The sequence below is a fragment of the Propithecus coquereli genome, unplaced genomic scaffold (assembly GCF_000956105.1).
Source record: "Propithecus coquereli isolate 6110/MARCELLA unplaced genomic scaffold, Pcoq_1.0 Scaffold285, whole genome shotgun sequence".
NCBI classification, from domain to species: Eukaryota; Metazoa; Chordata; class Mammalia; order Primates; family Indriidae; genus Propithecus; species Propithecus coquereli.
In genome coordinates this window covers 1,655,284-1,683,125 of record NW_012148452.1, presented here as the reverse complement: position 1 = coordinate 1,683,125, position 27,842 = coordinate 1,655,284, and the positions used below count along the sequence as shown (strand labels likewise).

Sequence of the window (27,842 nt, the reverse complement as noted above, 5' to 3'; positions counted from 1 at the left end):
ACAGAGTCTCACTCTGTCTCCCGGGTTAGAGTGCCGTGGCGTCAGCCTAGCTCACAGCAACCTCCAACTCCTGGGCTCAAGCGGTCCTCCTGCCTCAGCCTCCCGAGTAGCTGGGACTACAGGCATGTGCCACCATGCCTGGCTAATTTTTTCTATATGTTTTTAGTTGTCCGATTAATTTCTTTCTATTTTTAGTAGAGACGGGGTCTCGCTCTTGCTCAGGCTGGTCTTGAACTCCTGGCCTCGAGCGATCCTCTCGCCTCGGCCTCCCAGAGTGCTGGGATTACAGGCATGAGCCACCACTCCTGGCCTATGTTGCATTTTTATAGTTTTAATCTTACAGATATTACTAGACATAGTTATCTAGAATGGCAACCCATTTATATGATCCTACTCTGGGGGTACACCTAAACCAGAATTGTGATTAATGATGGTTATTTGTCCTATTGTTGTATGTTTTAGCATATTTCTCTCAAATATATCACAAGAAAATACGAGAGGAATTGCTTAGTGCTCTGGGCATTCTCATTCAAAAATAACACCAGTAAGGAAAATAATCTTACCTACCTTATTTGAAGAGGCGGAAGCAAATGTAAATTAACCAATATGGATAGGTATCTTGAAGTTGCTGTCATTTCTTTTCCTAAGAATTAGGAAAGACTTTTTAGGAAGGAGCAGTTTTCTGTTTAGTTGTGTAAAAGGCCATCGCTGAAGTGTGCTTTTTAAATATGTTTGAACATGTAACATTGTTAAGAGTTTGCCACTTCCTGTTTAATTTTGCTATTTATTTTTTAAATTTTTTTGAACTTTGTTTTCTGAGCCAGTAAGTTACCGAGATAATTTTGGTTTTTAAATGAAAGATTTATCTGTTTCACATGGAGTATTTTAAATAGTACTAGTACATTCTTTATGGAGATCAAATGTATATGCATCGCTCTCTTGGTAGAATGTGTTTAATGAGAAAAGAGTATAAGGATTACATAGATTGCAAGGATTGCATGCAACCTTTTAAAACCCTTTAAAACCAAATCTTTGCTTTTTCTACAAGTAAAACCCTGAGGCTGAAGGTCATTGCTAGCTGGTGCAGCATGTTTTTCTTACTGCATTTTTCAAGGGATTTAGCAAGGAATAGGAAACACAGGTTGTTTGACTTCCCTTTTTTCCTCCTCTTCACTGTCTTTTCTAATAGTGTTTTCTTACAGGCATCTTCCACCTGCCTTTGAAGTTGAAGGGTAGGAAGGAATCTGTTTTTGGGTTCAGTTAGTTGTGTCTGTGATTTGCATCTTTGTTTTTCTTTTAATTTCTCTACTTGACTAACATACTTTTTACTCTGACTTTCTCAAACACTCTAGGATTTAACCCGTGACAGCTGAGATTCAAAATTGCCTTAGGTGAAGACTTGGTAGAGACTTAGAAACAGAATTCTTGTTTTCAGAGTAGTTTAGAAATTAACTTGTTGCTTTAAGGTATATAGCTCTATGAACACCATGAGTCACTGAAATATTTTCTCCAATTATTGGAAAGGTTAACTATTAAACTTACCAAGAGTCTAAGGAACCTCTACTAAGAAAAATAGAAGTAAATACCTACCCTGAAACTGGATGGACAGTCTGGTTTGGAAAAGGCCTCCCTTAAGCCCACCCTCAATCCCTTTGTATGTTTTTGGGGACCACTTATGTTTATGTTCCTCCATTAATTCAGGAACTAAAAGTAACTATAAAAGTTAAAGTCAGGAAGAAGTGAAATTAATAATTTATAGAGTTTTGTTGTAACCAAATTCATTATAGGTTACATACCTCATAGCTGGTGTATTTGCCTTGCATTGCAGCTATACTTGAGCTTGTAAAACAGGTTAATCTTCTACTTTATTACTATGTTTATATTAATGGTTAGACAGTTGTTTGACTCCTTGCCCCTGTGTTCACTGACTGAGTTAATGTAACTGCACTTTATTCTCGCCACGGCTAATAAAATAAAGCCTTCGTGTAGCCTTTTAGTAGGATTTAATCTGTTACACCACATTTAGTCACCAGAGTTGTAATGACCCAGTGTGGTAGAGATCCCCTTCCACTGACAACTGATTTCTGTTCTTACACACTTAATTCGTTTTCAAAGATCTACCATCTTGAGATCCACTATATTTGTTGAACAGATACTTTAGTATCTTCTAAGTACACAAAGCAAATCTAATTTCATTATTTTTATTGTTAAAACTCTAAGAAGCTCCCTTCAGGCATGGGGAACTTGTGGCCTCAGGGCCACATGTTGCCTTCTGGATCCTTGAGTGTGGCCTTTTGACTGAATCCAAGTTTTACTGAACAAGTGAAGTTTGGATTCAGTCCAGAGGCTGCACTCGGATCTGGAGGGCCACATGCGGCCTTGAGGCCGCAGGTTCTCCACCCCTGCCGGATGTAGTTCCTTTAGCAGACCACACTTTCACATCTCTGTGCCTTAGCACATGCTCCTTCTGTTGAGAATTCTCTAACCTACCTCCCTTAAACACGTTGTTTCAACTTTGGAGCTGCCTTTGACAAGGTCCCTCTTACATATCTTTGTTTTGGCACTTTTTGCACAATATTGCAGCTTTATTTGTCTACTCTTGCTATTTCCAAGTTCCTTGAGATCAAGAACTCTGTGACATTTTAAATCTTTCTATGCTGTAACTTAATTTTTCAGATTCCTGAAGCCTAATGCATTTGAACAAGTTACTGTATGTTAAGGGGGATAAAGAGAGGACAGGTCCAGTAGTTCAAAGATCTTAAAGTAAACCAAGAAACATTGATGATTTCAAATCTCTTGAACCATAAATGCTAGCTCTTAAATGTTGCTCTTCCCTATAGTTTCATCTCTATTTGTTCTACCTTAGTTGAAACAATTGAATACCATATTTGTTGAAAGAAGATCCAATACTTGCCTATTAACTGCCTCACTTTAATCAATGTAATGGAGATGTCACTGTTGACCTGAAAGCATTAATGTTTAAGTAAGGATTTCTAATGATGGCAATGTATGAATGTCAAATCTTTCTAATCCACTTGGTAACATAGTTTTTATTGATTTTTTTTTCCAGCTCCAGAACCTGGGTATCAACCCAGCAAACATTGGCTTCAGTACCCTGACAATGGAGTCAGACAAATTCATCTGCATTAGAGAAAAAGTGGGAGAGCAGGCCCAGGTGGTAATCATTGATATGAATGACCCAAGTAATCCAATTCGAAGACCAATTTCAGCGGATAGCGCCATCATGAATCCAGCTAGCAAAGTAATTGCACTAAAAGGTATAAAAGATTGTAGATTTTTTTCCTTAAAACTCTTCTTATGTATATTTTATGCAAATATAAAATTAGGGTCTGCTTTTTTAGTATATTGATTAAGTTTGATTAAAGAAAATCTGCAAAGTTAAGCCTAATACTGAACTTGATTTAAACTTTTATGACATTTACTTGGAATATTTCTCTGAAATGTTTTATTTAGTGTAGGTCTACTTGGAATAATTTTAAGTTTTAGATTAAATACATTTAAATTTTATATTTGTGGCATGATAAGACTATGCTAAACATATCTCTCTACAGAGGAAATAAATTAGTGATTCATATTCTGGAATAGAGCATACTTTACTAATACTAGCACCTAAACATTGCAGAATTTTGTTATGATGATAAACTTGCCTTTCATTTTGTGCCTTTTTATACTCCAGGCTTGTGTTTTCATTCACATTATTGGGTTCTAAAAATGGCTTGAATTTACACTGATTGTTACAAGCTTGTGTGTATATAGGTGGTTATTAAAGCTTTGGAGTTAAGGGTGTTTGAGTTTATTCAGACTAACTTAATTGTCACAACAGAGAACTGTATAGCTTATTAATCTATATAGAGTTCAAAAAATCTCATATGATCTCGGAGCCTGTATTAATTTTTTTTCCCTTTAAACTTTAGAATGAGAATGTAATTGACCCTTTGAGACAGTTTTTTAAGAGGACTAGGTGACAAAAATATGACTCTTAAAAAGGCATTTAATTGCCTTTTTTTTTTTTTTTGCTTTGTTTTTCTTCTTGATAGTAGGTAGAAGAGTTCAAGTTCTCGGTAATCTCTTGATCAATTTGTGAGTGAGTTTGTTAGAAGGGCTGAATTTTTTAAACAGACTTTTCTTTGCATGATTTAAACTTTGTATTTGGTGATAATACTGGTTGGAGAGTAAATGGGGGTAGGACAAGCATATTCAAACAGATAAGTTGCTATGACATATCTAAGAATTGATCTCAAGGAAAGATGGTCCAGCTTTCACGTAGGATCAGATGTTTTGTGACAGTAAGCATTTTACTTCTGTTAAAACTAATATATTATACTTTAGGGTATTAAGCTTCCTTCAGCCTCCTTAAAGAATTTAAATTCAGGTGCTAAGCAACTCTCACACCTCACTATTAAAAGGCCATCATTTTAATTTTGTCAAAATTCTTTTCTATTTTTAATGTTATTGTTATCTTATCACATTTCTTAATGCTTTCTTATGTGTGCAGATGGTGAGTTATCTTAAATTAGATTGTATTAGTTATTGTCCTGTTCTATAAAAAGAACAAATTGAAAAGATTTTCGAGCATTGTACGGTAGCATCATAAATTTGTGCCTATGTGTCTGCTCTAAGGAGTTACGCTGTCATCCCTTTCCCCCCACCAAGCCATCCCACTTACATATACTCTAACACCCTTCATGTAAAAAAGAATAAAAGTCTCATAATCTGGGGGTTGAGGAAGGCAGCAAAGGAAAGTAAGTCATTCCAAAGTACTGCTTCCCACTGAAGCCAGTTTTAAAAACCTTGGCTTCTTTTTATAAACAGGACTATAACTCTCACAATTTTTGAAGTCTGGTTATGGTTTACATACTGTGTTGGATGGGAATAACGTTATTTGTTTTATGAAAGAAGTTTTTGCACATGTGGTAAGAAGGGTCATAGTATAGAGCTGTATGTTTTGCCTCCCTTCTGGGTGCCTCCACACCAGTCTTATAATTTTTGTCCTTCAGGAGCCAGATTCTCTGTGGCTCGGGAATGGAGTTTTCCTTAGTCTCTAAGGACTAATCTTGATAGCCTAGTCATAACTATGGGCTTTGACCTGTGTTAATTTAAACCAAATCACTTTTTGGACTGTGATGGATTTCAAATTACAAGTACAAGCCCTTGCATCTGACTCAATGGACTCTTAACACTCAAGGCAAATTTCATCCTTCTTTTACTAATGCCTGCTTTCTTAATTGGATGAAGCTTGAACTTTTGTTCTTATCTCCAGTATATTAACAGCATCTGAAACTGTCCTCTTCATTTGTCTCCCTTTCCTTTCCTCTAGCACTTCTACCTTCCCTTTGTATCTTAAACCAATTAAATGTAGCATGCACTTCTCTTACCTGCTAGTGGTAACAAGGCAGAGTTGAAGTAGATCCTCTTTTTAAAAAGCAGTTTCCATAAGATTTAGTTGGATGAGATGACTGCCTTTAAAAAAGTAGACATTTTCCCTATGTGTTTGTATCAGATTTGCTTTGTCCTGTGTACTCAACTAACTTAGTCCATGTGTAAACATACTTAATTATAAGTATGAAGGTTACAGCTTTTTTAGTTGGGATTTAGAATTCCGTGGAAGTCATAGTATGTGTTGAAAATGTGTTTATTAGAGGTGATATAGTTTTTGCTTAAGATGTAGATGTAGATTGCTTAGTCTCAGCTATTATCTCTTCGATGGTTGCTGTTGTATTAATGTGACTTCTGTAGTTATTAGTCTCATGATAGATCCATTTTTGTTTGGATATTACAAAGCTTGTCTAGCTAGATCTTCATCCTAAACTTTACCTTTTTACTGATTCATAATTCTTGATTTTTTTTTTAGCTGGGAAAACTCTTCAGATATTTAACATTGAAATGAAAAGTAAAATGAAGGCCCATACCATGACTGATGATGTCACCTTTTGGAAATGGATCTCTTTGAATACGGTTGCTCTTGTTACGGATAATGCCGTTTATCATTGGAGTATGGAAGGAGAGTCTCAGCCAGTGAAAATGTTTGATCGCCATTCTAGCCTTGCAGGGTGTCAGATCATCAATTACCGTACAGATGCAAAGCAAAAGTGGTTACTTCTGACTGGCATATCTGCACAGGTAACATTTTCTAGTTTTTGGTAAAGAAGAGGTCTAGAGAATTCTTGTGCCCAGAATGCAGTTTATTTTGAAATTAGGTCTTCGATACTCAATCCTGTTGAATTTGACTTACTTTGGAAGACTTTTTTTCTTTCCTTTTCTTTCTTTCCTTTTTTTTTTTTTTTTTTTTAAGAAATAAAGATTCCTGGCTTAATGCCATATAATTTCAGAGTGCTCTTACCAAGTGTTTTTACCTCTTGCAGATTGAGTAGAAATTGAGTTCCTATATGAATGACTTGGGATTTATTATGGAGTATATATACTTTACTGTGGAATAAACACTTGTATATCTTTTAAGCTGTGTATGAGGCCCATTTTAAACATTCTTGTTAAGCTTTAATGTTTTGAGCTAAATATTAGGTATCCAATGTACATTAAGAGACTAAATAAATAACAAGAATTAAAAATCCTGCTGAAGATGATAAAGCATTCTAATTATTGCACTAGTTGAAGAATCTGGGAGTTTATTCATTGGGTCCCAAGCATTATTCTCTTTGATCCTTTGTAGCAAAATCGTGTGGTGGGAGCTATGCAACTATATTCTGTAGATAGGAAAGTCTCTCAGCCCATTGAAGGACATGCAGCTAGCTTCGCACAGTTTAAAATGGAAGGAAATGCAGAAGAATCAACATTATTTTGTTTTGCAGTCCGGGGTCAAGCTGGAGGGAAGGTAAGCTTGGTAATCATTTTAGTGACAACTTGTCTCTTTTTGCTACTAATTAGTCATCTAATTTCAAAATAGTCTTCTTCCTTTATGGTTAATTTGTTTTTAATATTCACATTTGTGGTGACTTTGTTCAAATTCTATATCCAATAATACTTGTCTAAAATGAATAATGTTCTTTCAAAATTTATTATGTTAGCTGTTGATATTCTTTATTTTGTTTACCTTTACCAAAGACCTTAAGTTAGTATTTTTCAACTTTACTATGTGTAAGAATCATTAGGGTTGCTAAAATGCACACTTGTGTGCCTTGCATATAAAGAATCTGATTTAGTAAGTGGTGCCCATAATCTGCATAGTAAATACCTAAGGCGGCTTGATACAGATGGAATGTAGACCACATTGCCCTAAGTTAGAGATCCTCAACTTTGGCTTCACATTGGAATCACCTGGACAAATTGAAGTACTTTGTATGTTACAGTTCTTAGTTGCAGACAGCAGAAACGTCTGGTTGATTAGAGCATAGAAGATTTAGTGAAAGGATACTGGATAGTTTACAACTGCAAGGAAGGCTGTATAACCAAGCTTGGAAAATGAGAAATAAGGGAAAATGGGCAGCAACCAGGGTCCCAGCCAACAACCATGCCACAGAACTCTGAGGACCCTTCTGCTTCTATTCCACTGCCAGAGTAGAATCTCTAAAGTCTGAATAACTTTGTATCCCCAGCTCTGTTCAACGTCCAGTATAAGCAAAGTCACAATCCGCATCTTAGTTCTGAGAGGTTTGTAAAACAAATATTTGGTGTTTGATGCTCCTAAATGGAAGACCAGCTCTACCTGCCATCAAAACTTGTGAAGAGTATTTTCCCTCCTGCTCCCCAATCAGGAAGAGGGTTTAGATTTTGGGTAGGCCGGAAAACTTGAACTTCAACTTTGTTAGAACATTGTCTTTTTCCTTGGCATAAGAAGTTTTAAAAACTTAAGATTGAAATTGCTTAAAATGTGATCATCTACTGTCTCTCAACAGAGAGGGAAAATGAGCAAAGAGGTACAATTCTGCCTAACATTTCAGGGAAAGAATCCCTGAACTGAGGAATAATGCTACCAACCTCTCAATATAATAAGGACGGAAAGCACTGATATTTAGATCTGAATTGATGGAATTTAAACAAACACATAAGTTATAAAAATTAGATATTATCCTTAAAACATAAGGCCAGGACATCTTTTTTTTTTTTTTTTTTTTTGAGTCTCACTCTGTTGCCCAGGCTAGAGTGCCGTGGCGTCATCCTAGCTCACAGCAACCTCAAACTCTTGGGTTCAAGCGATCCTCCTGCCTCAGCCTCCCGAGTAGCTGGGCTAATTCTTTTTTTCTATATATTTTTTAGTTGTCCGATTAATTTCTTTCTATTTTTAGTAGAGACGGGGTCTCGCTCTTGCTCAGGCTGGTTTCGAACTGAGCTAAACAATCTGCCTGCCTCGGCCTCCCAGAGTGCTAGCATTACAGGCGTGAGCCACTGCGCCCGGCCCCAGGACATCTTTTGAACAAAAGTCTTACTGGAAGAAAGCTTCAATATCATTTTTATATAGTATCTGAAAACCTGTTTGTAAGTTCTTGAGACTATTTAAATACATGGTACTCTATCTTTTATAGTCTACCATGACTTTTAAAGGAAGGTTTCCTTTTTTCAATGTGGCCAATCCTAATGAAGGATGAGACCCCATAATTTTCATATGGTATTATCTTGGAAACTGAATTTTTTTTTTTTTTAAGAGACAGGGTCTTGCTATGTTGCCGAGGTTGGACTTCTGGGCTCAAGGTATCCTCCTGCCTCAGCCTCCTGAGTAGCTGGGACAAAAAGTGTGTGTCACCATGCCTGACTTAGCATCAGACTTTTTAAACTGAAATGTTCTTATGTAGTTTATGGGATGTATGTGATTAGACAACAAAGCTTATACTTCCCTCTGTGTAGATTTGTAGGCAGAGAAGAATTTAATAATTTGTTAGATTTCTATTTGGAAATACTAAATAATAATTGAAAGCCATGAGGAAGTACCATTGTAGGTAATATATTACCATTCTGTGCACTTTATTTCAGATAGATTTTTTGAGGTGTGATTATTTCAGATATTCAACTGACTTTTAAAAATATATTTAAATAATATACATTTCATAGGGAGCTCCATCTTATTTAATACATAGCTACAGTATAGTTCAAAAACCTTGAAATTGACATTAGTACAATTGTGTGGTTCTGTGTCATTTTTGTCACAAGTAGATTCAAGATATATAACTATTTTATTATCACCACCACGATTTCCCACATGACTTAAGTCACACCCACCTATAAATAGTCACACCCATTCCCACTCCATCCCTAGCCCCTGACCACCACTAATTTATTCTCCATCTCTATAATTTTGTTACTTCAAGAATGTTATGTAAATGAAATCATACAATATGTGACCTTTTGAGATTGGAGGCTTTTTTTTCACTTAGCAAAATGTTCATGAGATATTTGTTCTCTTTTATTACCAAGTATTCCATGGTACGAATGTACTAAACACAGTTTAACATTCATCTATTACAGGATACTGGGTTGTACTTGGATTATTTCCATTTAGGGGCTACAAATAAAGTTGTTATGATTAACTGCTAAAAGATCTAGGTTTATATAAATTTTATTTTCTTTTGAATAGTTACATATCATTGAAGTTGGCACACCACCTACAGGGAATCAGCCCTTTCCAAAGAAGGCCGTGGATGTTTTCTTTCCTCCAGAAGCACAAAATGACTTTCCCGTTGCAATGCAGGTATGTCAAACAAAATAAATGGACTTTTAAAATCTCTCCTCTTAAAGGAAATTAATCCAGCCACTATTCATAGACAATATAATTTAAGGGATGCTTAAAAGAGTGCTCTTCATTCTAAAAAAAAAATTTATTAGTGAAACTTTGTAAAATAACACACAGACTTTTACATACTCTGATGCATACCTTGGAGATATTGTGGGTTTGGTTCCAGACCACCACAATAAGGAAAGTCACAATAATTTTCTAGTTTTCCAGTGCATTTAAAAGTTATGTTTAAACTGTGCTCTATTAAGTGTACAATAGTGTATGTCAGAAAAAAGGTATGTACCTTAATTAAAAAATGCTTTATTGCTAAAAAAAACTAATGATCATCTGAGCCTTTAGTGAGTTATCATCTTGCTCCTGATGGAGGGTCGTGCCTCAGTGTTGATGGCTGCTGACTGAATGGGGTGGTGGTTCCTGAAGGTTGGGGTGGTTGAGGCAATTTCTCAAAATAAAACAATGAAGTTTGCTGTATCAGTTGACCTTTTCTTTTATGAAAGATTTCTCTACAGCATGCACTGCTATTTGATAGTGTTTTACCCACCACAGAACTTCTTTGAAAGCTGGAGTCGGTCCTCTCAAACCATGCCACTGCTTTATGAACTAAGTTTATATAGTAATCTAAATCCTTTGTTGTCATTTCAACAATGTTCACAGCGTCTTTACCAGGAGTAGTTTCCATTTCAAGAAACCACTTTCTTTGCTCATCCGTAAGAAGCAACTCCTTTACCATGAGATTGCAGCAATTCAGTTCCATCTTCAGGCTCCGCTTCTAATTCTACCACATATGCAGTTACTTCCTTCACGGAACTCTTGAACCCTCAAAGTCATCCATGAGGGCTGGAATCTTTCAAACTCTTATTACTGCTGATATTTTTACTTCCTCCTGTGAATCAGAAATGTTCTTAATGATGTCTAGAATGGTAAATCCTTTACAGAAGGTTTTCAATTTACTTTGCCCGGATCCATCAGAGGAATCACTATCCATTGTAGCTGTAGTCTTGGGAAATGTATTTCTTAAATAATAAGACCTAAAAGTCAAAACTACTCCTTGATCCATAGGCTTTAATAGATATTGTGTTAGCAAGCATGAAAACAACATCAATCTCCTTGTACATCTGCATCAGAGTTCTTGAATGTCCAGGAGCATTATCAGTGAGCAGTAATATTTTGAAAGGAATCATTTTTCTGAGCAGTAGGTCTCAACAGTAGGCTTAAAATATTTAGCAAACCATGCTATAAACAGATGTGCTGTCATCCAGACTTTGTTGTATCATTTTTAGAGCACAGGCAGAGTAGACTTAGCATAATTCTTAAGGGCCTCAGGATTTTTGGAGTGAACAACGAACATCTTCGATTTAATCACCAGCTGCATTAGCCCCTAACAAGATAGTCAGCTTGTCCTTTGAAGCTTTGAAGCCAGGCATTGACTTCTCCTCTGTAGCTATGAAAGTCCTGGATGGCATCTTCAACATAAGGCTCTTTTATATATATTGAAAATATGTTGTTTAGCATAGCCACCTTCATCAATGATCTTAGCTAGATCTTCTAGTGTCATTCTTAGAAGTAGCAGAATTTCAGCATCTCTAAAATGGGAATTAAAGTTCTTTTATTTTCTGTTTGTGGATTTTACTAAAGTGTTGATTTTCTTTTTACAGATCAGTGAAAAGCATGACGTGGTATTCTTGATAACTAAATATGGTTATATCCACCTCTATGATCTTGAGACTGGTACCTGCATCTACATGAATAGAATTAGTGGAGAGACAATCTTTGTTACTGCACCTCATGAAGCCACAGCTGGAATAATTGGAGTAAACAGAAAGGGACAAGTAAGGAAAAGTTGAAACTTAAGCAGTAAAATAATCTGCATCAGAAACAATCCTGTACATTAAAAGAAATTACCCAAAAATGATAAAGAAACACATTACCATTAGCCCTTTGTCAAAAAGTAATTGGTAACTTTGGATATCAGAAAATAATACATACCTAAAAATACAGAATTTTATGACTACAAAGTCTCTCATTAATCATGTCACAGGGAGAGAAACTGTTTGGCATATAGCCATCTAGGATTATGTATGTGCATCTTTATTGTCAAAACAAGTGACTCTCCATGGAAAGAAGCCATTTAGGGTCACATTTGACAAACTATACTTTTTTAGGGGTTTTCTGTCTTTTATCTCCAAGGCAGATTTTCAACTATAGGGAAAAGAATTTAACCTATATCCCTTTTCCTAACTCCTAAGTATTACTAAAATGTTTCATGTTAGAAGGTAGTATGTTACAATACCTATTGTGGGTTGCCTGGTGCATGCCACCATACCAGGCTAATTTTTATTTTTTAATTTTTTTGTAGAGACGGGGTCTCGCTGTGTTGCTCAGGCTGGTCTCAAACTCCTGGCCTCAAGCGAATCTCCCGCCTCAGCCTCCCAAAGTGCTGGGATTACAGGCATGAGCCACCGTGCCCAGCCAGGAAGTATCTTAATTTTCTGAAAAATGGCTAAAATTTTAAAAGCTTCATACTGTTATTGGTCTTGCCTTTTATTAGTTTTCTTCCACATTAGTATTTTTCCCAGATACTAAGCAAAGGAAGTAGATTTTTTTCTCCTTTATTCAGTTTTTGAAAAATGTTACATATATGAAGAGACAATTCTTCTAGAGAAAGTGAGTCTTTCCCTTCCTATTCATCCCCCACCTCAACTCCAGACCTGATTGTGTGCTCCTGCTTTATGCCCCTATAACTTATGTAGCCCTCCTCATAACACTTACACTGATTAATTGCTGTCATAGTCACTATTCTTTGGTTAATTGTATAGCACCAGTCAGTGTCTGGCACATTAATACAGTTAAAGACAAGCCCAAAAATAGTGACTGAGAAACAGACAACCAATTATAATAGTTTGAGAAGTGTTGTTAGGGATAATGTAAGTAGCTCGTAACTAGCTCTGCAATGAGGAGAGGAATGCATGGGTAAGGAGGGGCTCCATTTCTCTAGGGCAATTGACAGTACTTACTTGGGGCAAGCAGGGCAGCATTCTGTGGCAGTGAGTTTTAAGGAGAATTGAGAGTAGGTAACTTTTCCTAAGAAGCAGTTAGAAGTCGCCTCTTTACCGATGCTGTATTTATTAAGCACCTACTGTGTACTTTATGTTAGATGCTTGAGGATTGAGTGGGTCCCCCTCCTCATTGAGTATACAGTCTGGCCTCAAGGGATGAAAATGTAGTTTAAGAAAATTACTGAAAAAATCTTGTTAAAAAATAATCCCAAAATTAAAAGGAGTAACCTTAAACTTCCTCCAGGTGAGCCCTAGATTTCGTTTAGATTTTATAGCTTCTTCAGTGTGGTTTTCTGTAGGTGGTCAAGATTGCATTCCCCAAGAATTTTTAAACTATATAGAAATTGTCTTCCAGTGCTCAATTAAATGGGAGACTTAATCTTTGATATTGACTATGTTAAGAATGAATGGATGATATCAAAGCAGTTAGTTTGGATAATATGAAATAAGAAGTTAGTTATATTACAGAATGGTCATAATTTAGGAACGCCAAAATGGCTTAGTTAGTACCCTATGGCACTTGTTTTTGAACTTTGTTAATCTTCTCTCTCCTTGGCTTTTTTTCCTTTCTTTCATTCTTTCATGGCAGCAAGAAAGCAGCTGTCATGATTCCACAATTTTATTACCTTTGTTACTCAGTGGTAACCTGCTCTAAACAGATTTGATATCATTTATATTCAAATGAATACATTGCAGACATCCTTTAATGTTTAAATTGCAGGTTCTGTCAGTGTGTGTGGAAGAAGAAAACATAATTCCTTATATCACCAATGTCCTACAAAACCCTGATTTGGCTCTGAGAATGGCTGTACGAAACAACTTAGCTGGCGCCGAAGAACTTTTTGCCCGGAAATTTAATGCTCTTTTTGCCCAAGGAAATTACTCAGAGGCAGCAAAGGTGGCTGCTAACGCGCCAAAGGTAAAGAGTTATGGAAACGAAGTTGTCATGGTTGGATTAATGTTAATATTCTCTGTTTATAATACTTCTGGAAGGGAAATAAGCTTTCCATAGGAAAACTGGTTTTAGGTTACATTTTCCTTTATTATTACGTGACAATTGCTAGTCTTTTTTATTTTTATTATCTTTTAATTTTTTTTTAGGGATAGGGTCTTGCTCTGTCGCCTAGGCTGGAATGGACAGTTACTTGTCAGTGCTTCTCGATTTGGGTAATTTTCTGTGCTCTAGATTTGGTTAGCTGTTTAAAACTCAGAATGTTAGAAGGATATGTAGTTGTAGCAAGCTATGATTTACATAGAAGTAATGTTACTTAGGTGTAATACTTACCTCATAAATAGCTAGTGATTTTATTTCCAAAAGTTGGAAATAAACAAATTCTGTCTAGTTTATGGAAAGTAGAGCATCAGAAATGAGGCTGAATTTATTCCCATCACTTTTTTTTTTTTTTTTTTTTTAGACAGAGTCTTGCTCTGTTGCCTGGGCTAGAGTGCCATGGCGTCAGGCTAGCTCACAGCAACCTCAAACTCCAGGGCTCAAGCAATCATTCTACCTCAGCCTCCCGAGTAGCTGGGACTACAGGCATGCGTCACCATGCCCAGCTCATTTTTTCTATATATTTTTAGTTGTCCAGCTAATTTCTTTCTATTTTTAGTAGAGATGGGGTCTCGCTCTTGCTCAGGCTGCTCTTGAACTCCTGACCTTGAGCGATCCTCCCGCCTTGGCCTTCCAGAGTGCTAGGATTACAGGTATGAGCCACCATGCCCGGCCTATTCCCATCACTTTTGATGTTGGTTTGTGTTGGACTGAATTAACACTTTGCATTCCTGACCAGTATTGATCATAAAATTTAATGTGAACTTGGGATAATAACTGGCTATAATTATTTTATGGTTATATTTATTCTTATACATTGACATTGTAATTAAGTTTGATATATTTTTGATTATGAATAATCTGATAACATTAAACTAGAAGTATGATAGGCCATGGTTGAATCTTTACTACAGATGGTAAAGATTTGAAATTTGGTGTTAATAGATGGACTCATGCCTTCAAGATTGACCTAAGGGACCTATAGGGTTATTAGTGTGATGTTGGGATCACCAATGAATAGTCTTTAACTTTTTTCTTTCTTAAAGGGAATTCTTCGTACTCCAGACACCATCCGTCGGTTCCAGAGTGTCCCAGCCCAGCCAGGTCAAACTTCTCCTCTACTTCAGTACTTTGGAATCCTTTTGGACCAGGGTCAGCTGAACAAATATGAATCCCTAGAGCTGTGTAGGCCTGTACTTCAGCAGGGGCGAAAACAGCTTTTGGAGAAATGGTTAAAAGAAGATAAGGTACATTAATTTGTACTGACATGATCTTGCTTTGATTGAATTAAATACCATGTTAGCAAGTTAGATTGTTTAGGCTGCATCCTAATGTCTCCCTCATTATTTATTGCTTATAGAAACAAAAAAAAAACCATATATTGCATATGATGCATACACTTATTTCCTTTTGAAAATATTTTTATGGATTTTAGGGTGGGATATATTTCTTTTGTTTAGGTTTTTTAAATGTTATCCTGGATTCTTGGTGTTTAAAATTGGAAACTAATTGCTATCCTTTGCTTTAGGAAAATCTTAGTGTGAGATGCTTACCTCAGTATATAATCATATTTGTCAGTGTATGTGATGCTCATTTGGACATAGGAATATACTCTTACCTACCACATTCCACACTTGAGATGCACAGTAGTTCCAGCCCTACAAGTATCATCTTTTCTTTTATAACTACCAAGATACCATGAAAATTGTAGTATTTGCTGCTGGTAAGCTTGTTTAGGTGTGCAAGGAAAACATTATGTAAAATGTTGGATTGTAGATATGTTAAGACAGGGATGTCTAATTAGTGAAATATTGTTTTCCAAAGTGATTTCAAAGAATTTTATTTAGTGTTACATGGGAAAATATTTAACTTGGCTTTTTGAAATGTATTTAAATATGAACCTTTTCTTAATGTTAACTGGCTTCCTTTGCTGTAGGACTTCTCTATGTCTTTTATATTCACTTATTCAATAATTTCTCTACACAGAGCACGTAATTGGTGCTATGTTTTCTAGATCACATTATTTCTTGTATGGAATAGTGACTCAGAAACAGATAAACAATAGACGTTGTTTATTTGTAAGGCAGCAAACAACTTAAAGCAGTCTATTACTGTTACTTTCTTCATACCACCATAAAAAAGCCTTTCTCCACAAAATCATAGTATTGAATTTCCGTGTCTTATGCCATTCTCAAGAACTGAGGTAGTACTGTTTAAAGCACTCTGAATAATGAATAACTTTTAATATTATTACACTTTTCAGCAATAGTATGTGTTAGTACTATTTTTACATTACTAATTCTAAGTCCTTGTTTCTTGAACCAGCTTCTTGGCAGTCTTATAGAATACTGGAGGATAGTACTTTAGCCATGCTAGCAAGTATTTTCAGACTGTCTTAATTGTTTAAGATAAGGGAGGGTGAGAATAGCCAAGGTAATTGAGTTGACCTGTATACCAAGGTGAAAGCTTTTTGGGTATCATTACCCTTTTTTGTGAATAGTCATTTGGGATCCACTTGTGGTTAAAGAGACACTGCTCAACTCTTAATTAGTTAGCGTGTTCAGTTAAAATGTATAGACACTGATAGAACTTTTTACTTTCTTTTAATTTTTATTTGATTTTTTTTTTTAGAGACAGAGTCTCTGTCACCCAGGCTGGAGTGATCATAGCTCACTGTAGCTTTGAACTCCTGGGCTCAAGTGATCTTTCTACCTCAGCCTCCCCGGGAGCTAGGACTATAGGCATGTGCCACCACCACACCTGACTACATTTTTTTATTTTGGAGATGGAGTCTCACTATGTTGCCCAGGCAGATCTTGAATTCCTGGCCTTGAGCTATCCTCCCGCCTCAGCCTCCCAAAGCACTGAGATTATAGATGTGAGCCACCACACCTAGCCACTTTTTACTTTTCAGCCCTGAATATCAGTTATAAGAGCCGAAGTAACCGTTAAAGTAGAAAATCAACTCTAATATATATAGCAGAACTCTTAGAAAGCTGATTTCCAGATTGGGCAGCTGACTGAGTAAGACAGGTTGAATAATACAGAAAAGGGTATTTGCTTATATACTACCTAAAAATTCTAAAATTTTTGTCTGTTTGACCTTGTGAAATTAGAGTGTCCTGCCTTACTACCTTGAATCTAAAAGTCAAGAAGACAGTGGAATTTAAATCCTTCAGACGTATGGGTTACACCCCAATTTTAGTAATGGTCCTTATGGTAAGCGTTATCTGGCTCCCTCAATATCAAATTTCATTTTATAACATTATATTAAAAATTACATTATTTTTAAAAATTGGATCTGATAGCTGAATATTCTTAGAAGTTAGAAGTACAAGATTCTGCTTTAAATAAAGTACTTACATTCCTAATAAGGTAGTTGGTAATAGCTATAAGGAGTCTTGGTGGGCTTTTTATCTTTGTTTAAGTAGGATGTGTGGAGAATTCTACTGAGATATTGCTGTGAGTACAAGATCAAGAGTCTTTACAAACCACAACTCCTGGATAATATATTCTGAGAAATTGAGTAACTAAGTGCCTCTCATACTAGTTATTATTTACAGTGGAAGTAGTATCAAATGCTCATTTATAAAACAGCTCATGGATCACTAAACAATCTCTTTTTCCTTTGTACAGCTGGAATGTTCCGAAGAACTGGGTGACCTTGTGAAATCTGTGGACCCTACATTGGCACTTAGTGTGTACCTAAGGGCTAATGTCCCCAATAAAGTCATTCAGTGCTTTGCAGAAACAGGTCAAGTCCAGAAGATTGTTTTATATGCTAAAAAAGTGAGTTCAGTGAAGCAAATTCTCAACATAAATTTATTAAAACATTGAGAGAGAAATTAGCCTATACTCTTGTTACTTTACTAGTGAATTTCCTTAAATTTTGATTTACTTGGAAAAGTATAAAAATTCTCTTGGCTCTCATATATTGATTCACACTATTAAAAAATGGAGATAATTATTCTTAATGGCTTATCAGAATTTAAGATAGCAGGGGCATATTTCGCATGTTAGAACAAACTTTCTGAAATGCTCATTCATTAAAAATAAATAAGCCAATTATAAAAATATACAGCTATTGTTCAAATATGTCATACCAAGGGCTAATATATTTGCAAGATTTCACTGTGGAAAAAGTCTTCAAATGCTGTAGAAAATGAAACTTTGCAACAGGGTTTAAGTCTGTCCATTTGTAGGTTGGATATACTCCAGACTGGATATTTCTGCTGAGAAATGTAATGCGTATCAGTCCAGATCAGGGACAGCAGTTTGCCCAAATGTTGGTTCAGGATGAAGAGCCTCTTGCTGATATCACACAGGTAATGGCATTAAAATGAATTCTGTAGAAGTTGGTTGAAATGAAAAGTAGGGGATCTGACTTTAAACAACTTTGAAAGAGACTGGGTTAAACTTAAAGTTTGTAGAAATTATCTGTTTTCTTGGATAAACCTCAAGTGTCTTGCAAAAAAAAGCAAGTTGCAGAATGAACAGTATGATACCACCTGTATACAGTTTTAAAACATGCAAATATTTTATTTAGAGATATATGTATATAAAAATATGAAAAATATGTGGGAATAATAAAACAATAGTGACTGCCACTGGGTTAGGGGAGAGGAAAGACATGCTAATTGGAAGTGTGAGTCAAAGTTCATACTGCTTTTGCTTTTGTATGTTTTAAAAGTGCATAATACTCTGGTTTCTCTTTAGATCGTGTAAGTCTTTTGCCTTTTAAAAGCTCATAAAAATTTAAATCTGTCAACTTGATTGTATTCTATTATATAGTAATATGTTAAAATATTTTGTAGTTGTTTTTACCAGAACTAAAATGAACTGTCTCTCCGGAGAATAAAAGTTTGTTCTTAAAGTGTCAAATCATGTTGTCCAAATCATAATCTTTAAATCTGATATTTGGTCTTTTAAGTTTTTATATGTAAACAAAGAGATTGTGCTTAATTTCATCTACGTATTGTCAACAGTATCTTAAAACAATTTTTTTTAAATCTTTCTTTGTAGATTGTGGACGTCTTCATGGAATACAATCTAATTCAGCAATGTACTGCATTCTTGCTTGATGCTCTGAAGAATAATCGCCCATCTGAAGGTCCTTTACAGACGCGATTGCTTGAGATGAACCTTATGCATGCGCCTCAAGTATGTGTTTTCATGCTTTTTAGGCATGTTTCCAACACTGTTTTAGTAATTATTCAGAGCTTCTCAGATCGTTATTCATAGCTACGGAGATGCCTATTCCTCATTCAAGAAAATTTAGTTTAACGTGCCTTTGTACTTTATTTCCTTTACCAATTCATTGTTGAATCTTAATAGGTAATCTGGATGTCGAATTACTGATATAAATGAGGTGGTAAAATAAACTCATCTTGTTTGTGGTTTTATAGGTTGCAGATGCTATTCTAGGGAATCAGATGTTCACTCATTATGACCGGGCTCATATCGCTCAATTGTGTGAAAAGGCTGGCCTACTGCAGCGTGCATTAGAACACTTCACTGATTTATATGATATAAAGCGTGCGGTTGTTCACACCCATCTTCTTAACCCTGAGGTACTTCAGTTTCTTACATAACAGATGGTGTTAGTTGTGATTAATTGGTATACTGAAAATGTGTTTGTGGTACTGTATATTAATAATTTCATACCACTCGGAGGTTCGACATTATTTCATTTATTCATCACTTATTTATTTATTTTGTCTTGTAGTGGTTAGTGAATTACTTTGGGTCCTTATCAGTAGAAGACTCCCTAGAATGTCTCAGAGCCATGCTGTCTGCCAATATTCGTCAGAATCTGCAGATCTGTGTTCAGGTGGCTTCTAAGTATCACGAGCAGCTGTCAACTCAGTCTCTGATTGAACTCTTTGAATCTTTCAAGAGTTTTGAAGGTAATTAGGAGTTTGAATTTTAAAAATTACTTAAAATAGACATAAAGAGGTATTCTTACGATCAGACTGTTAGAAATTCTGTCTTTCTAAAACGTTAATTTTATCGGACATTTTAGTATTTTAAGTTTTATTATTCAGTAATTGTTGTCAAGGCCCTTGTATGTGGGATCCTAAGGATATGCAGTGAACAAGACTATTTGCGTGGATATTTTATAGGTGAATTGAAGATAGAATATTAAAGTAAAAATAGGAAGTGGCTTTGTCATAATTGTATAAGATGAAAATAACAGGTTGAGAGTCCCTAATCTGATTTTGAAATGTGTCAGAATCCCAAACCTTTTGAGTGCCGACATGAACCTCAAAGGAAATGCTTGTGGAGTGTTTCAGAATTTGGATTTTCAGACTAGGGATATTGAACTGGGTAAGTATAATTAATGCAGATATTGCAAAATCCAACAAATGAAATCGTTCTGGTCCTAAGCATTTTGGATAAGGGATACTCAACCTGTACTAATGATCAGATAAAATATTTCATGCTTATATGTCTGACTCTTATAATGGCAAATGATTCTAGCCAAGGACATTTTGTGACTTCTTGGTATTAGAGACGTTTGGGGCTGGATAATTACTGTGGGAGGGGTTGTCCCGTGCATGTAGGATAATTAGCAGAATTCATGGCTTCTACCCACTAGATGCCAGTAGTATCAGCTCTGCCAGTTGTGATAACCAAAAACGTCGCCAGACAGTGCCAAATGTCACCTGGAAGGAAAGTCATCCCTAGTTGAGAACCACTGCTGTACAGAATACTATTGTATCACTGTTGGGTGTCTCTCATGTTCATTAGCTAAATTCTGGTCTCCAATTACCTTTTCTCCCCACTTTATGGTAGTAATGCTCTAGACAGAAGGGTTAAGGGATTCCATTAATTTTCTTAAATTTCTCTTTCAAAATGTTAACCATGCACTGAATTTACACTGTTTAGTACAGTAGTAGCCACTAGCTACACGTAGCTATTTACATAGTCACTAAAAGTAAATAAAATTTAATATTTCCTTCTTTAGTCAACTAGCCACATTTCAAGTTCTCAGTAGCCACGTGTGGTTAGTGGCTATCATATCTACATGTCACAATGTAGATAAAGAACATTTTCATTTTGGAGAAAGTTCTTTTGGATAGCACTGCATTAAATTCTTTCCAGATTACTTTTGTGTGTTTTGTATTAACTGTATATTGAAAAACAACTGGTATTAGGGACTTGATTTAAAATTTCTGTGAGGTCGTTAAATATGAAATGTCTGATTTTGAATCAAAAGCTTAGTTTATTATATCTCAAACAAGAAGCAGTACAGTTAATTAAAGTATGCACCTAAACTATCGACACAGTTTTGCCCTCTTAAGGGTAGTCTGTTTATGCCAGCAGTGAAGAAGCCTGGAGATTTAGTGGCAATGAAATCACAAAAGGCATTTTCCACAGCTTGTTGAGAATTGAATATTTTTCCTTGAAAGAAGTAGTCCAAAGCCTGGAAGAAGTGGTAGTCAGTTGGTGCACAGTCTGCTGAATACGGTGCATGACAGAGAGTTTCCAAGTCCAGTTTTTGTAGTTTGAGCAGCGTTGTTTTTTGCTACATGTATTCTTACAAGAGGATTAGCCTGTCTCTACTGACCAATCTTGGCTGCTTAATCGCAAGCATCCTCATCATGTCATCCAATTGGTTGTAGTAGACATCCACTGTAATCAGTTGACCAAATTTCATGAAGCTGTGGTGGATAATAACAGTGCTGGACCACCAAACAGACATGATTAGCCTTTTTTTTTTTTTGGAGACAGAGTCTCACTCTTTTTGCCTGGGCTAGAGTGCCGTGGCGTCATCCTAGCTCACAGCAACCTCAAACTCCTGGGCTCAAGCAATCCTTCTGCCTAAGCCTCCCGCGTAGCTGGGACTACAGGCATGCACCACCATGCCTGGCTAATTTTTTCTATATATTTTTAATTGTCCGATTAATTTCTTTCTATTTTTAGAGAGACGGGATCTTGCTCTTGCCCAGGCTAGTCTCGAACTCCTGAGCTCAAACAATCCGCCCACCTTGGCCTCCCAGAGTGCTAGGATTACAGACGTGAGCCACCGTGCCCGGCCATGATTAGCCTTTTTTGATGAATGTTTGGTTTTGGACTGTGTTTTGGCACTTCATCTTTATCCTGCCATTGTGCTGAATGCTTGTAATTGTCAAAAAGAATCTATTTTTCATCACACGTAACAATACAGTGTAGAAATGGTTCACTTTTATGTTGTGACAGCAAAGAAAGGCAAGCTTCGTGATGATTTTCTCTTCTGACGCTCATTTAATTCATGTGGTACCCATCTGTCCAGATTCTTTACCTTGCCAGTTTGTTTCAAATGGTCTAATATTGTCAGAATAGTAACATCAAACCTTGCTGCTTATTCATGCATAGGCTGAGATGGATTCACTTCCACTACAGCTTTCAGCTCATCATTATCCACCTTGGTCTCAGGTCACCCACGTGGCTCTTATAAAATTAAAATCACTAGAATGGAGATTCTCAAACCATCAATGGTACTGTGCGTTCATTAACTACATCCTTCCCAAACACTTCTGTGATATTTTGAGCTATCTGCACTGCATTGGTTTCCAGATGGAACTGATTCAAAAATAACACAAATTTTTGACTTATCCATGGTTTCATAAAAATTGCTCTAAAAAAAATGTGAAAGATAATTGCAAGCCAAAATGTGTGTTTGAAAGACTGAGGATGTACCTTCACAATAAAAGTAAAACAAGTGTCAAAGTGAAATGTCAGAGATATCAACTGTCAAACTTAGTACTTAAAGAAATCAGACATTTCATACTTAATGACCTAATACTATGGAATATGGTGTGGTAATTAGCTTTGGTATTAGGAGCTGTTCCTAACTGTTTTTAAACTACTAGAAAACATTGGTTTGTATGTTATGTTCTTAGGGGATTAAAGTGCAAATCCATTTTATTGAACTGGTTACTAGAGTAATTAATATTCTTATTGAGCTTTTTAAGCAACCAATTTATATTTGGGAGTATTCAATATAAAAATGTTTTTTAATTGCTTAAACGTTTTTCAGTTCTGTTATTCTCAAAAGCATACCTATGCTTAATTTTAATTATTTGTTTATTTTAGGTCTCTTTTATTTTCTGGGATCCATTGTTAACTTTAGTCAGGACCCAGATGTGCACTTTAAATATATTCAAGCAGCTTGCAAGACTGGGCAGATCAAAGAAGTAGAAAGAATCTGCAGAGAAAGTAACTGCTATGATCCTGAGCGAGTCAAGAATTTTCTCAAGGTAAATGGTTTTGGGGTAATGTGTTTTCTAGTTGGGTTGAAGATGAGCAGTTCTAAATGTGAAATTCTTGACATTCTCAAATTGAGTGCTGGATATTTCTTCTGAAGTCTGTGGTTTCCTTTGAAATAGGGAAGGAAAGTGGTAAGTAATACTTGAGAATGACCATCTGTTTAAAAGAAGAAAACACTATTTCAAAGGAATTTCATTTCCTTCATTCTGATTTGGAAAGAAGTTTGAAAAATGGTTGTGTGCTCTCAGTGTCATTTTAGACTATCATTTAGGCTTCTTTTCATTATTAAGATCAGCTTGCCCTCTATCATTTTCAGGAACCTCTATTATAGACAAAGGGGTCTGTTGTCTGTAGAATATAGGTTTATCTCTATCATCAAATTTGCCTGAGTCCAGAAACTAAAATATTAGTTAATCATGTATAATTCAAGCTTTGTGATACATGAATTCAGTTATAGAGAAGTAAGGACCACCTGTGTTGGCGTGAAGAGTAACGGTTGAAAGATTCTGAACTGTTTAGAACAGCCCTAAGGGCATTTAATTTTGTTTAATGTTAAACTTAGCTTTAGCTTTATTCTCATACCTATCAGTTACTTTGTGAGGGAAATAAAGCTTTAAAGTTGGCTTCTGTAAAAGACCAGGAAAACTGTAATTCAGAGTGTGTACATGAAATGATTCCAGAGAATGTATAGAAAGTTCTGAAATATTCTTTGTCTTCTGGAAGAATTTTAAATTAAAAGTAAAACCAAAATGTTTATTGTATAATTCAGTGAAAAAACCAGGCTTTTCTTCCAAATTTCATCATTTGTAGGTAATCTATAGTTGCATTGGCAGAATGTTTTTTCGAAGAATTTACTACCTGGGCTCTAGATGAAGGAGTTTTAGTGTAATGAAGTAAAGTGCGGAAATTGCCCTTCCTTTTAGATTAAAATATAAACTTTCAAAAAGTAGAGTTTTATAAAATCTTGGCCATTATGAATATTCTGGGTAACCTGGCTAGTATGATGTGTTTGAAACAAAACTTTCTCGTGTCCAAAAACAAGAACTCTCTAAACAAGAAAGATGTGGTGCTCTGTGCTTGACTAGTAGTGTACCTGTAACACTGGTTTACTTCCTCCTCTGATTATCATTACTGTTTCCTTTTTAAAAAAATACTACCAGATTTTTATATGATTTCTTTTTTGTTGAGCTCTCAATCTTTATACCTCAGTTGTAATTTCTGTAGCTTTGGATTTAATCTTTGAGTTTATATATATGCAAAGTAGAACTAAATTATTATAATTATTGACATTCTTGAGCTTCAGAAAAATCCTTTGGCTACGAGGATGTTACTGTACTGCTCTAGGTTGCTTAGCCTATGTGATCTAATTAGACAAGTATTTTTTTTTTGCCCCTCCACACTTGTGAACTAGGTACAAGTCTGAAATAGGGGAATGGATGTGGAGTGTGATAGACCTGTTACAAATTTCTGTTGAGCCGTTGTTCATTCAGTATATATCTAGTTGTTACCTTAGGGAAGTTAACTAATATTAGCCTCAGCCTCTTCAAACTAAGCTGTGTTTATCAAGTATCCTATATACTGTAGCTATTTCGGTGGTAACCATTATTAATAAGCTGTGTGGATGGGCCTTGGAAATAAGGTAGAGTCAGCCTATGTGGGATTTCCGTGAGGCAAGTTTTTTTTCTATTTGATTTTAAGTTGTTCCTGACTCTGAAGGAATTTATGTCCAGCCTGAATTAGAGGTGAAGCTAGTGTCTTAAGTTTAAATAATCTGAGATGGGAGCTCAATACTAAGATGCTACTATCACATTCAGCCTCTCATGCCAGTAGTGAGAATGAATGTGTTAGACCATTTACTTTTTCTAATTGACAGTGCCTCTCATCATCACTATTATTGAGGTACTGGCTGCATGGTAATTGACTGGTATTTTATGTAAACTCTGTGATCATAAGAAAAATACTTCTCTGAATCTGATCTTGAATGTTTGAGTGCCAATTGTGTGCTAGCCACTAGGAAGGAAGATTGGTAGAATATAACTTCTTTGAAGTACCCTCTGAGCAGGATCAAAAGGGGGACCATTAGCATCATTTGACTCAGGCCCTAAATTTGTGGAACTGTAAGCTCTCTGTAGAAAGCATGGAACTCTTCTTAACACCCATGATCTGTTCCTTGCTACCTTTGATCTTATTTTCTGCCATTCTTTCTCTGCTGTTCTGTTTCAGCCACACTGGCCTGCTTGCTGTTGCTGGAACTCTCTCAGCCCTCTTCTGTTCCAGGGCCTTTATTTGTGCTCTGGACTATTGTTTTCTTAGATCTTCATGAACTTTTCATTTACTTTCTTCAGGTTTCTGATCAAATGTCATAAGAGAGGATGTCTCAGGTTACCCTGTCTAAGATAGAACCCATTCCTACCCCATTCTCACTTCCCCCTTATCCTGCTTTTTCTTTATAACACTTAACCACTATGAGGTGTTGTCTCTTCCCATTAGAATGTAAGTCCCTTGAGGGAATAGAGTGTGCTTACTTTGTTCCCTGCTGTATCTCCAGTGCCTAAGAACAGAGTCTTGTTCTTAGGTGTTCATGAACAAATTCATGCTGAAGAAAACCTCTGAATGTGTTTATATAATTTCAATTTTAATTTTAAAATTTTCAACCATTATAACTCATTTAGTAAATGGTTAATAATTTTAAGTGTTAATAACATACTTCCATATACGAAATCATGTGCAAATTTAGGCAATCAAGAAAACCTAATTTTCATCTACTTTTTTGATCTTAAATTTTCTTTTTGGAATGAAGTTAGTATTCCATAGAAGTGGAATTCTTTGCCACAGAAGTTCAAACACCCATCCATGAGGATAGAATAAATAACCTTAGATTACTTCTAAGTATGTTTTTCCCCTAAGCGGTAAAGTATGTAATATTTTATATGTATATTAAGCATATAATATAATCCTTAAGGGTAAGGAAGAAGACTTAAATGTTAAATCCACTAATTTTTCGATGTTCGTTTTGTAGGGAAAAACATGGGCTACTGTAATTTTGTACATGGGTAGACGCAGACAGATTGTTACTAGAAATGATTGTAGCAGCTGTTAGTGCGGAGTTTCCGTGGTGTTAAGCAAGTAAAAACAATACTTGCTTTATACTTTCCTTAATGTGAAAAATCTGCAGCTGAACTTCCACTTCAGATTTACAGCCATTTTTATTTTTTAATTTAGGATGGCTAAAATAAACTTAAGATTTACCGTGGTGTTCTCTGAATACTTCATAGACTAATCTTATTATTATTTATAATTGGGTGATGGATATGCCCTAGTCTTAGGAACCATTTTATTCTAACTGTGCAAATAATGTTCTTGGTGGCTGTCATTGGGGAAAGTTCTTCTCTGCTTAGTTCTAGTTCCTTAGTAGACTGTTTTAGAGGAATCATTTATTGAGGAATGTTTCACTGTGTATAAATGAATTCCTGATGGAAACTGTTGTTTTTTGTGCTGTACCTTATGTCTGTGGAATGTAACAGGACATGTATCAGGTAAATGCCCAGTACAGGTCTTACCTACCTGTATGTATAATATCTTCTATGTCAATCTACAAGTAGGATTGTAGTTTGGTATTTGTAATGGTAAGAGCAGTTGGCAATTTAAAGATGTCTTTTCTTTAAATGCTTTTTTTTTTGCCCTTTTGTTATAGCAACATGTGGTATATTTAATTCATGGGCAATCGCAATCACCATCATGCTGCTCCTTGTAGGCTTTATTGTAATAGAATGTTAGAGGCTCGTTATATATTATAGATTGGAATTGGGAAAGGGGTAGAAAAGAACTCATTAGTTTGAAACAAATGTGAGCCATTTATGTCATATATTTGACAATGTGATTATAGTTATTAAGTCAATTGCAAATTTAATTGAACTGTTAGTATTAATGAAAGTCCCAGTGTGATGATTTTATAACCTGAGAGCCACTGGTGGCTCACAAATCTTAATTTGTTCCTTTTCTTTTTCTTTTTGGTAAAAGGCTGTACTTGGGAAGGACCTGGTATATTGCTATGTGAATCTAAGTATTGCTTAGTAAAAATTTACTAAAACTGGGATGTACACATTTAACTATTGGGGCATTTCTTTCTTTAACGGAAAAGCTAAGTTTGTGTGAACCTCTCCCATTAGTTTAGAATAGATTCTCATATTTTATGTAGATTTGATACCTCACAGAAGGAGAAAATTAAGGCTGCTTTTTGTTCTTTTTTCAGGAAGCAAAACTAACAGATCAACTACCACTTATCATTGTGTGTGATCGCTTTGACTTCGTCCATGATTTGGTGCTCTATTTATATAGAAATAATCTTCAAAAGTATATAGAGATATATGTACAGAAGGTAAGTAATACAGAGGTAATTTAAAAGTATGATCTTATTGTAGATATTATTTCTCATATTCTGGAACTATTCATCCTTTTGAAACTATGTGCCCAATAAGAGTGGTCTGCTACAGTACCTTTTAACATTTTGTTGTCCCAGCAGAATCCTTACTTGATTACATGTATGCCAAGCATGTAAAACATAAGAATAGAGCTACTGTAGTTGGAAAAAGTTGGATGGCCTAGGGCCCTGCTAACTTGATAGGCCCTGAGATATCCATGCGGAAGCCTTAGACACCAAAGCAGTTTTCCTACCATCTGAAATATGGATATTAGATACTTTTTACCTTCTAACTCTAGAAATCGAAAGGCAGTGTTGCAATTATAGTATAGAAGTCTTTTTTATTAGATAGTCTTCCAG

At 35.7% G+C, this 27,842-nt stretch overlaps 1 protein-coding gene across 1 annotated transcript in view; it reads left to right on the top strand.

The window, feature by feature from the left end:
- Nucleotides 1-27,842, top strand: part of CLTC (clathrin, heavy chain (Hc)) — a 64,509-nt gene that overhangs the window by 16,725 nt on the left and 19,942 nt on the right. Inside the window, exons 2-15 of the mRNA XM_012648427.1 lie at nucleotides 3,071-3,278; nucleotides 5,873-6,141; nucleotides 6,689-6,850; nucleotides 9,545-9,658; nucleotides 11,359-11,532; nucleotides 13,481-13,678; nucleotides 14,857-15,057; nucleotides 17,447-17,599; nucleotides 18,013-18,135; nucleotides 18,833-18,970; nucleotides 19,216-19,380; nucleotides 19,536-19,716; nucleotides 22,889-23,052; nucleotides 27,315-27,440. Of these exons, the coding sequence (XP_012503881.1) occupies nucleotides 3,071-3,278; nucleotides 5,873-6,141; nucleotides 6,689-6,850; nucleotides 9,545-9,658; nucleotides 11,359-11,532; nucleotides 13,481-13,678; nucleotides 14,857-15,057; nucleotides 17,447-17,599; nucleotides 18,013-18,135; nucleotides 18,833-18,970; nucleotides 19,216-19,380; nucleotides 19,536-19,716; nucleotides 22,889-23,052; nucleotides 27,315-27,440 (2,376 nt within the window). The remainder of the gene's footprint in view (nucleotides 1-3,070; nucleotides 3,279-5,872; nucleotides 6,142-6,688; nucleotides 6,851-9,544; nucleotides 9,659-11,358; nucleotides 11,533-13,480; nucleotides 13,679-14,856; nucleotides 15,058-17,446; nucleotides 17,600-18,012; nucleotides 18,136-18,832; nucleotides 18,971-19,215; nucleotides 19,381-19,535; nucleotides 19,717-22,888; nucleotides 23,053-27,314; nucleotides 27,441-27,842) is intronic.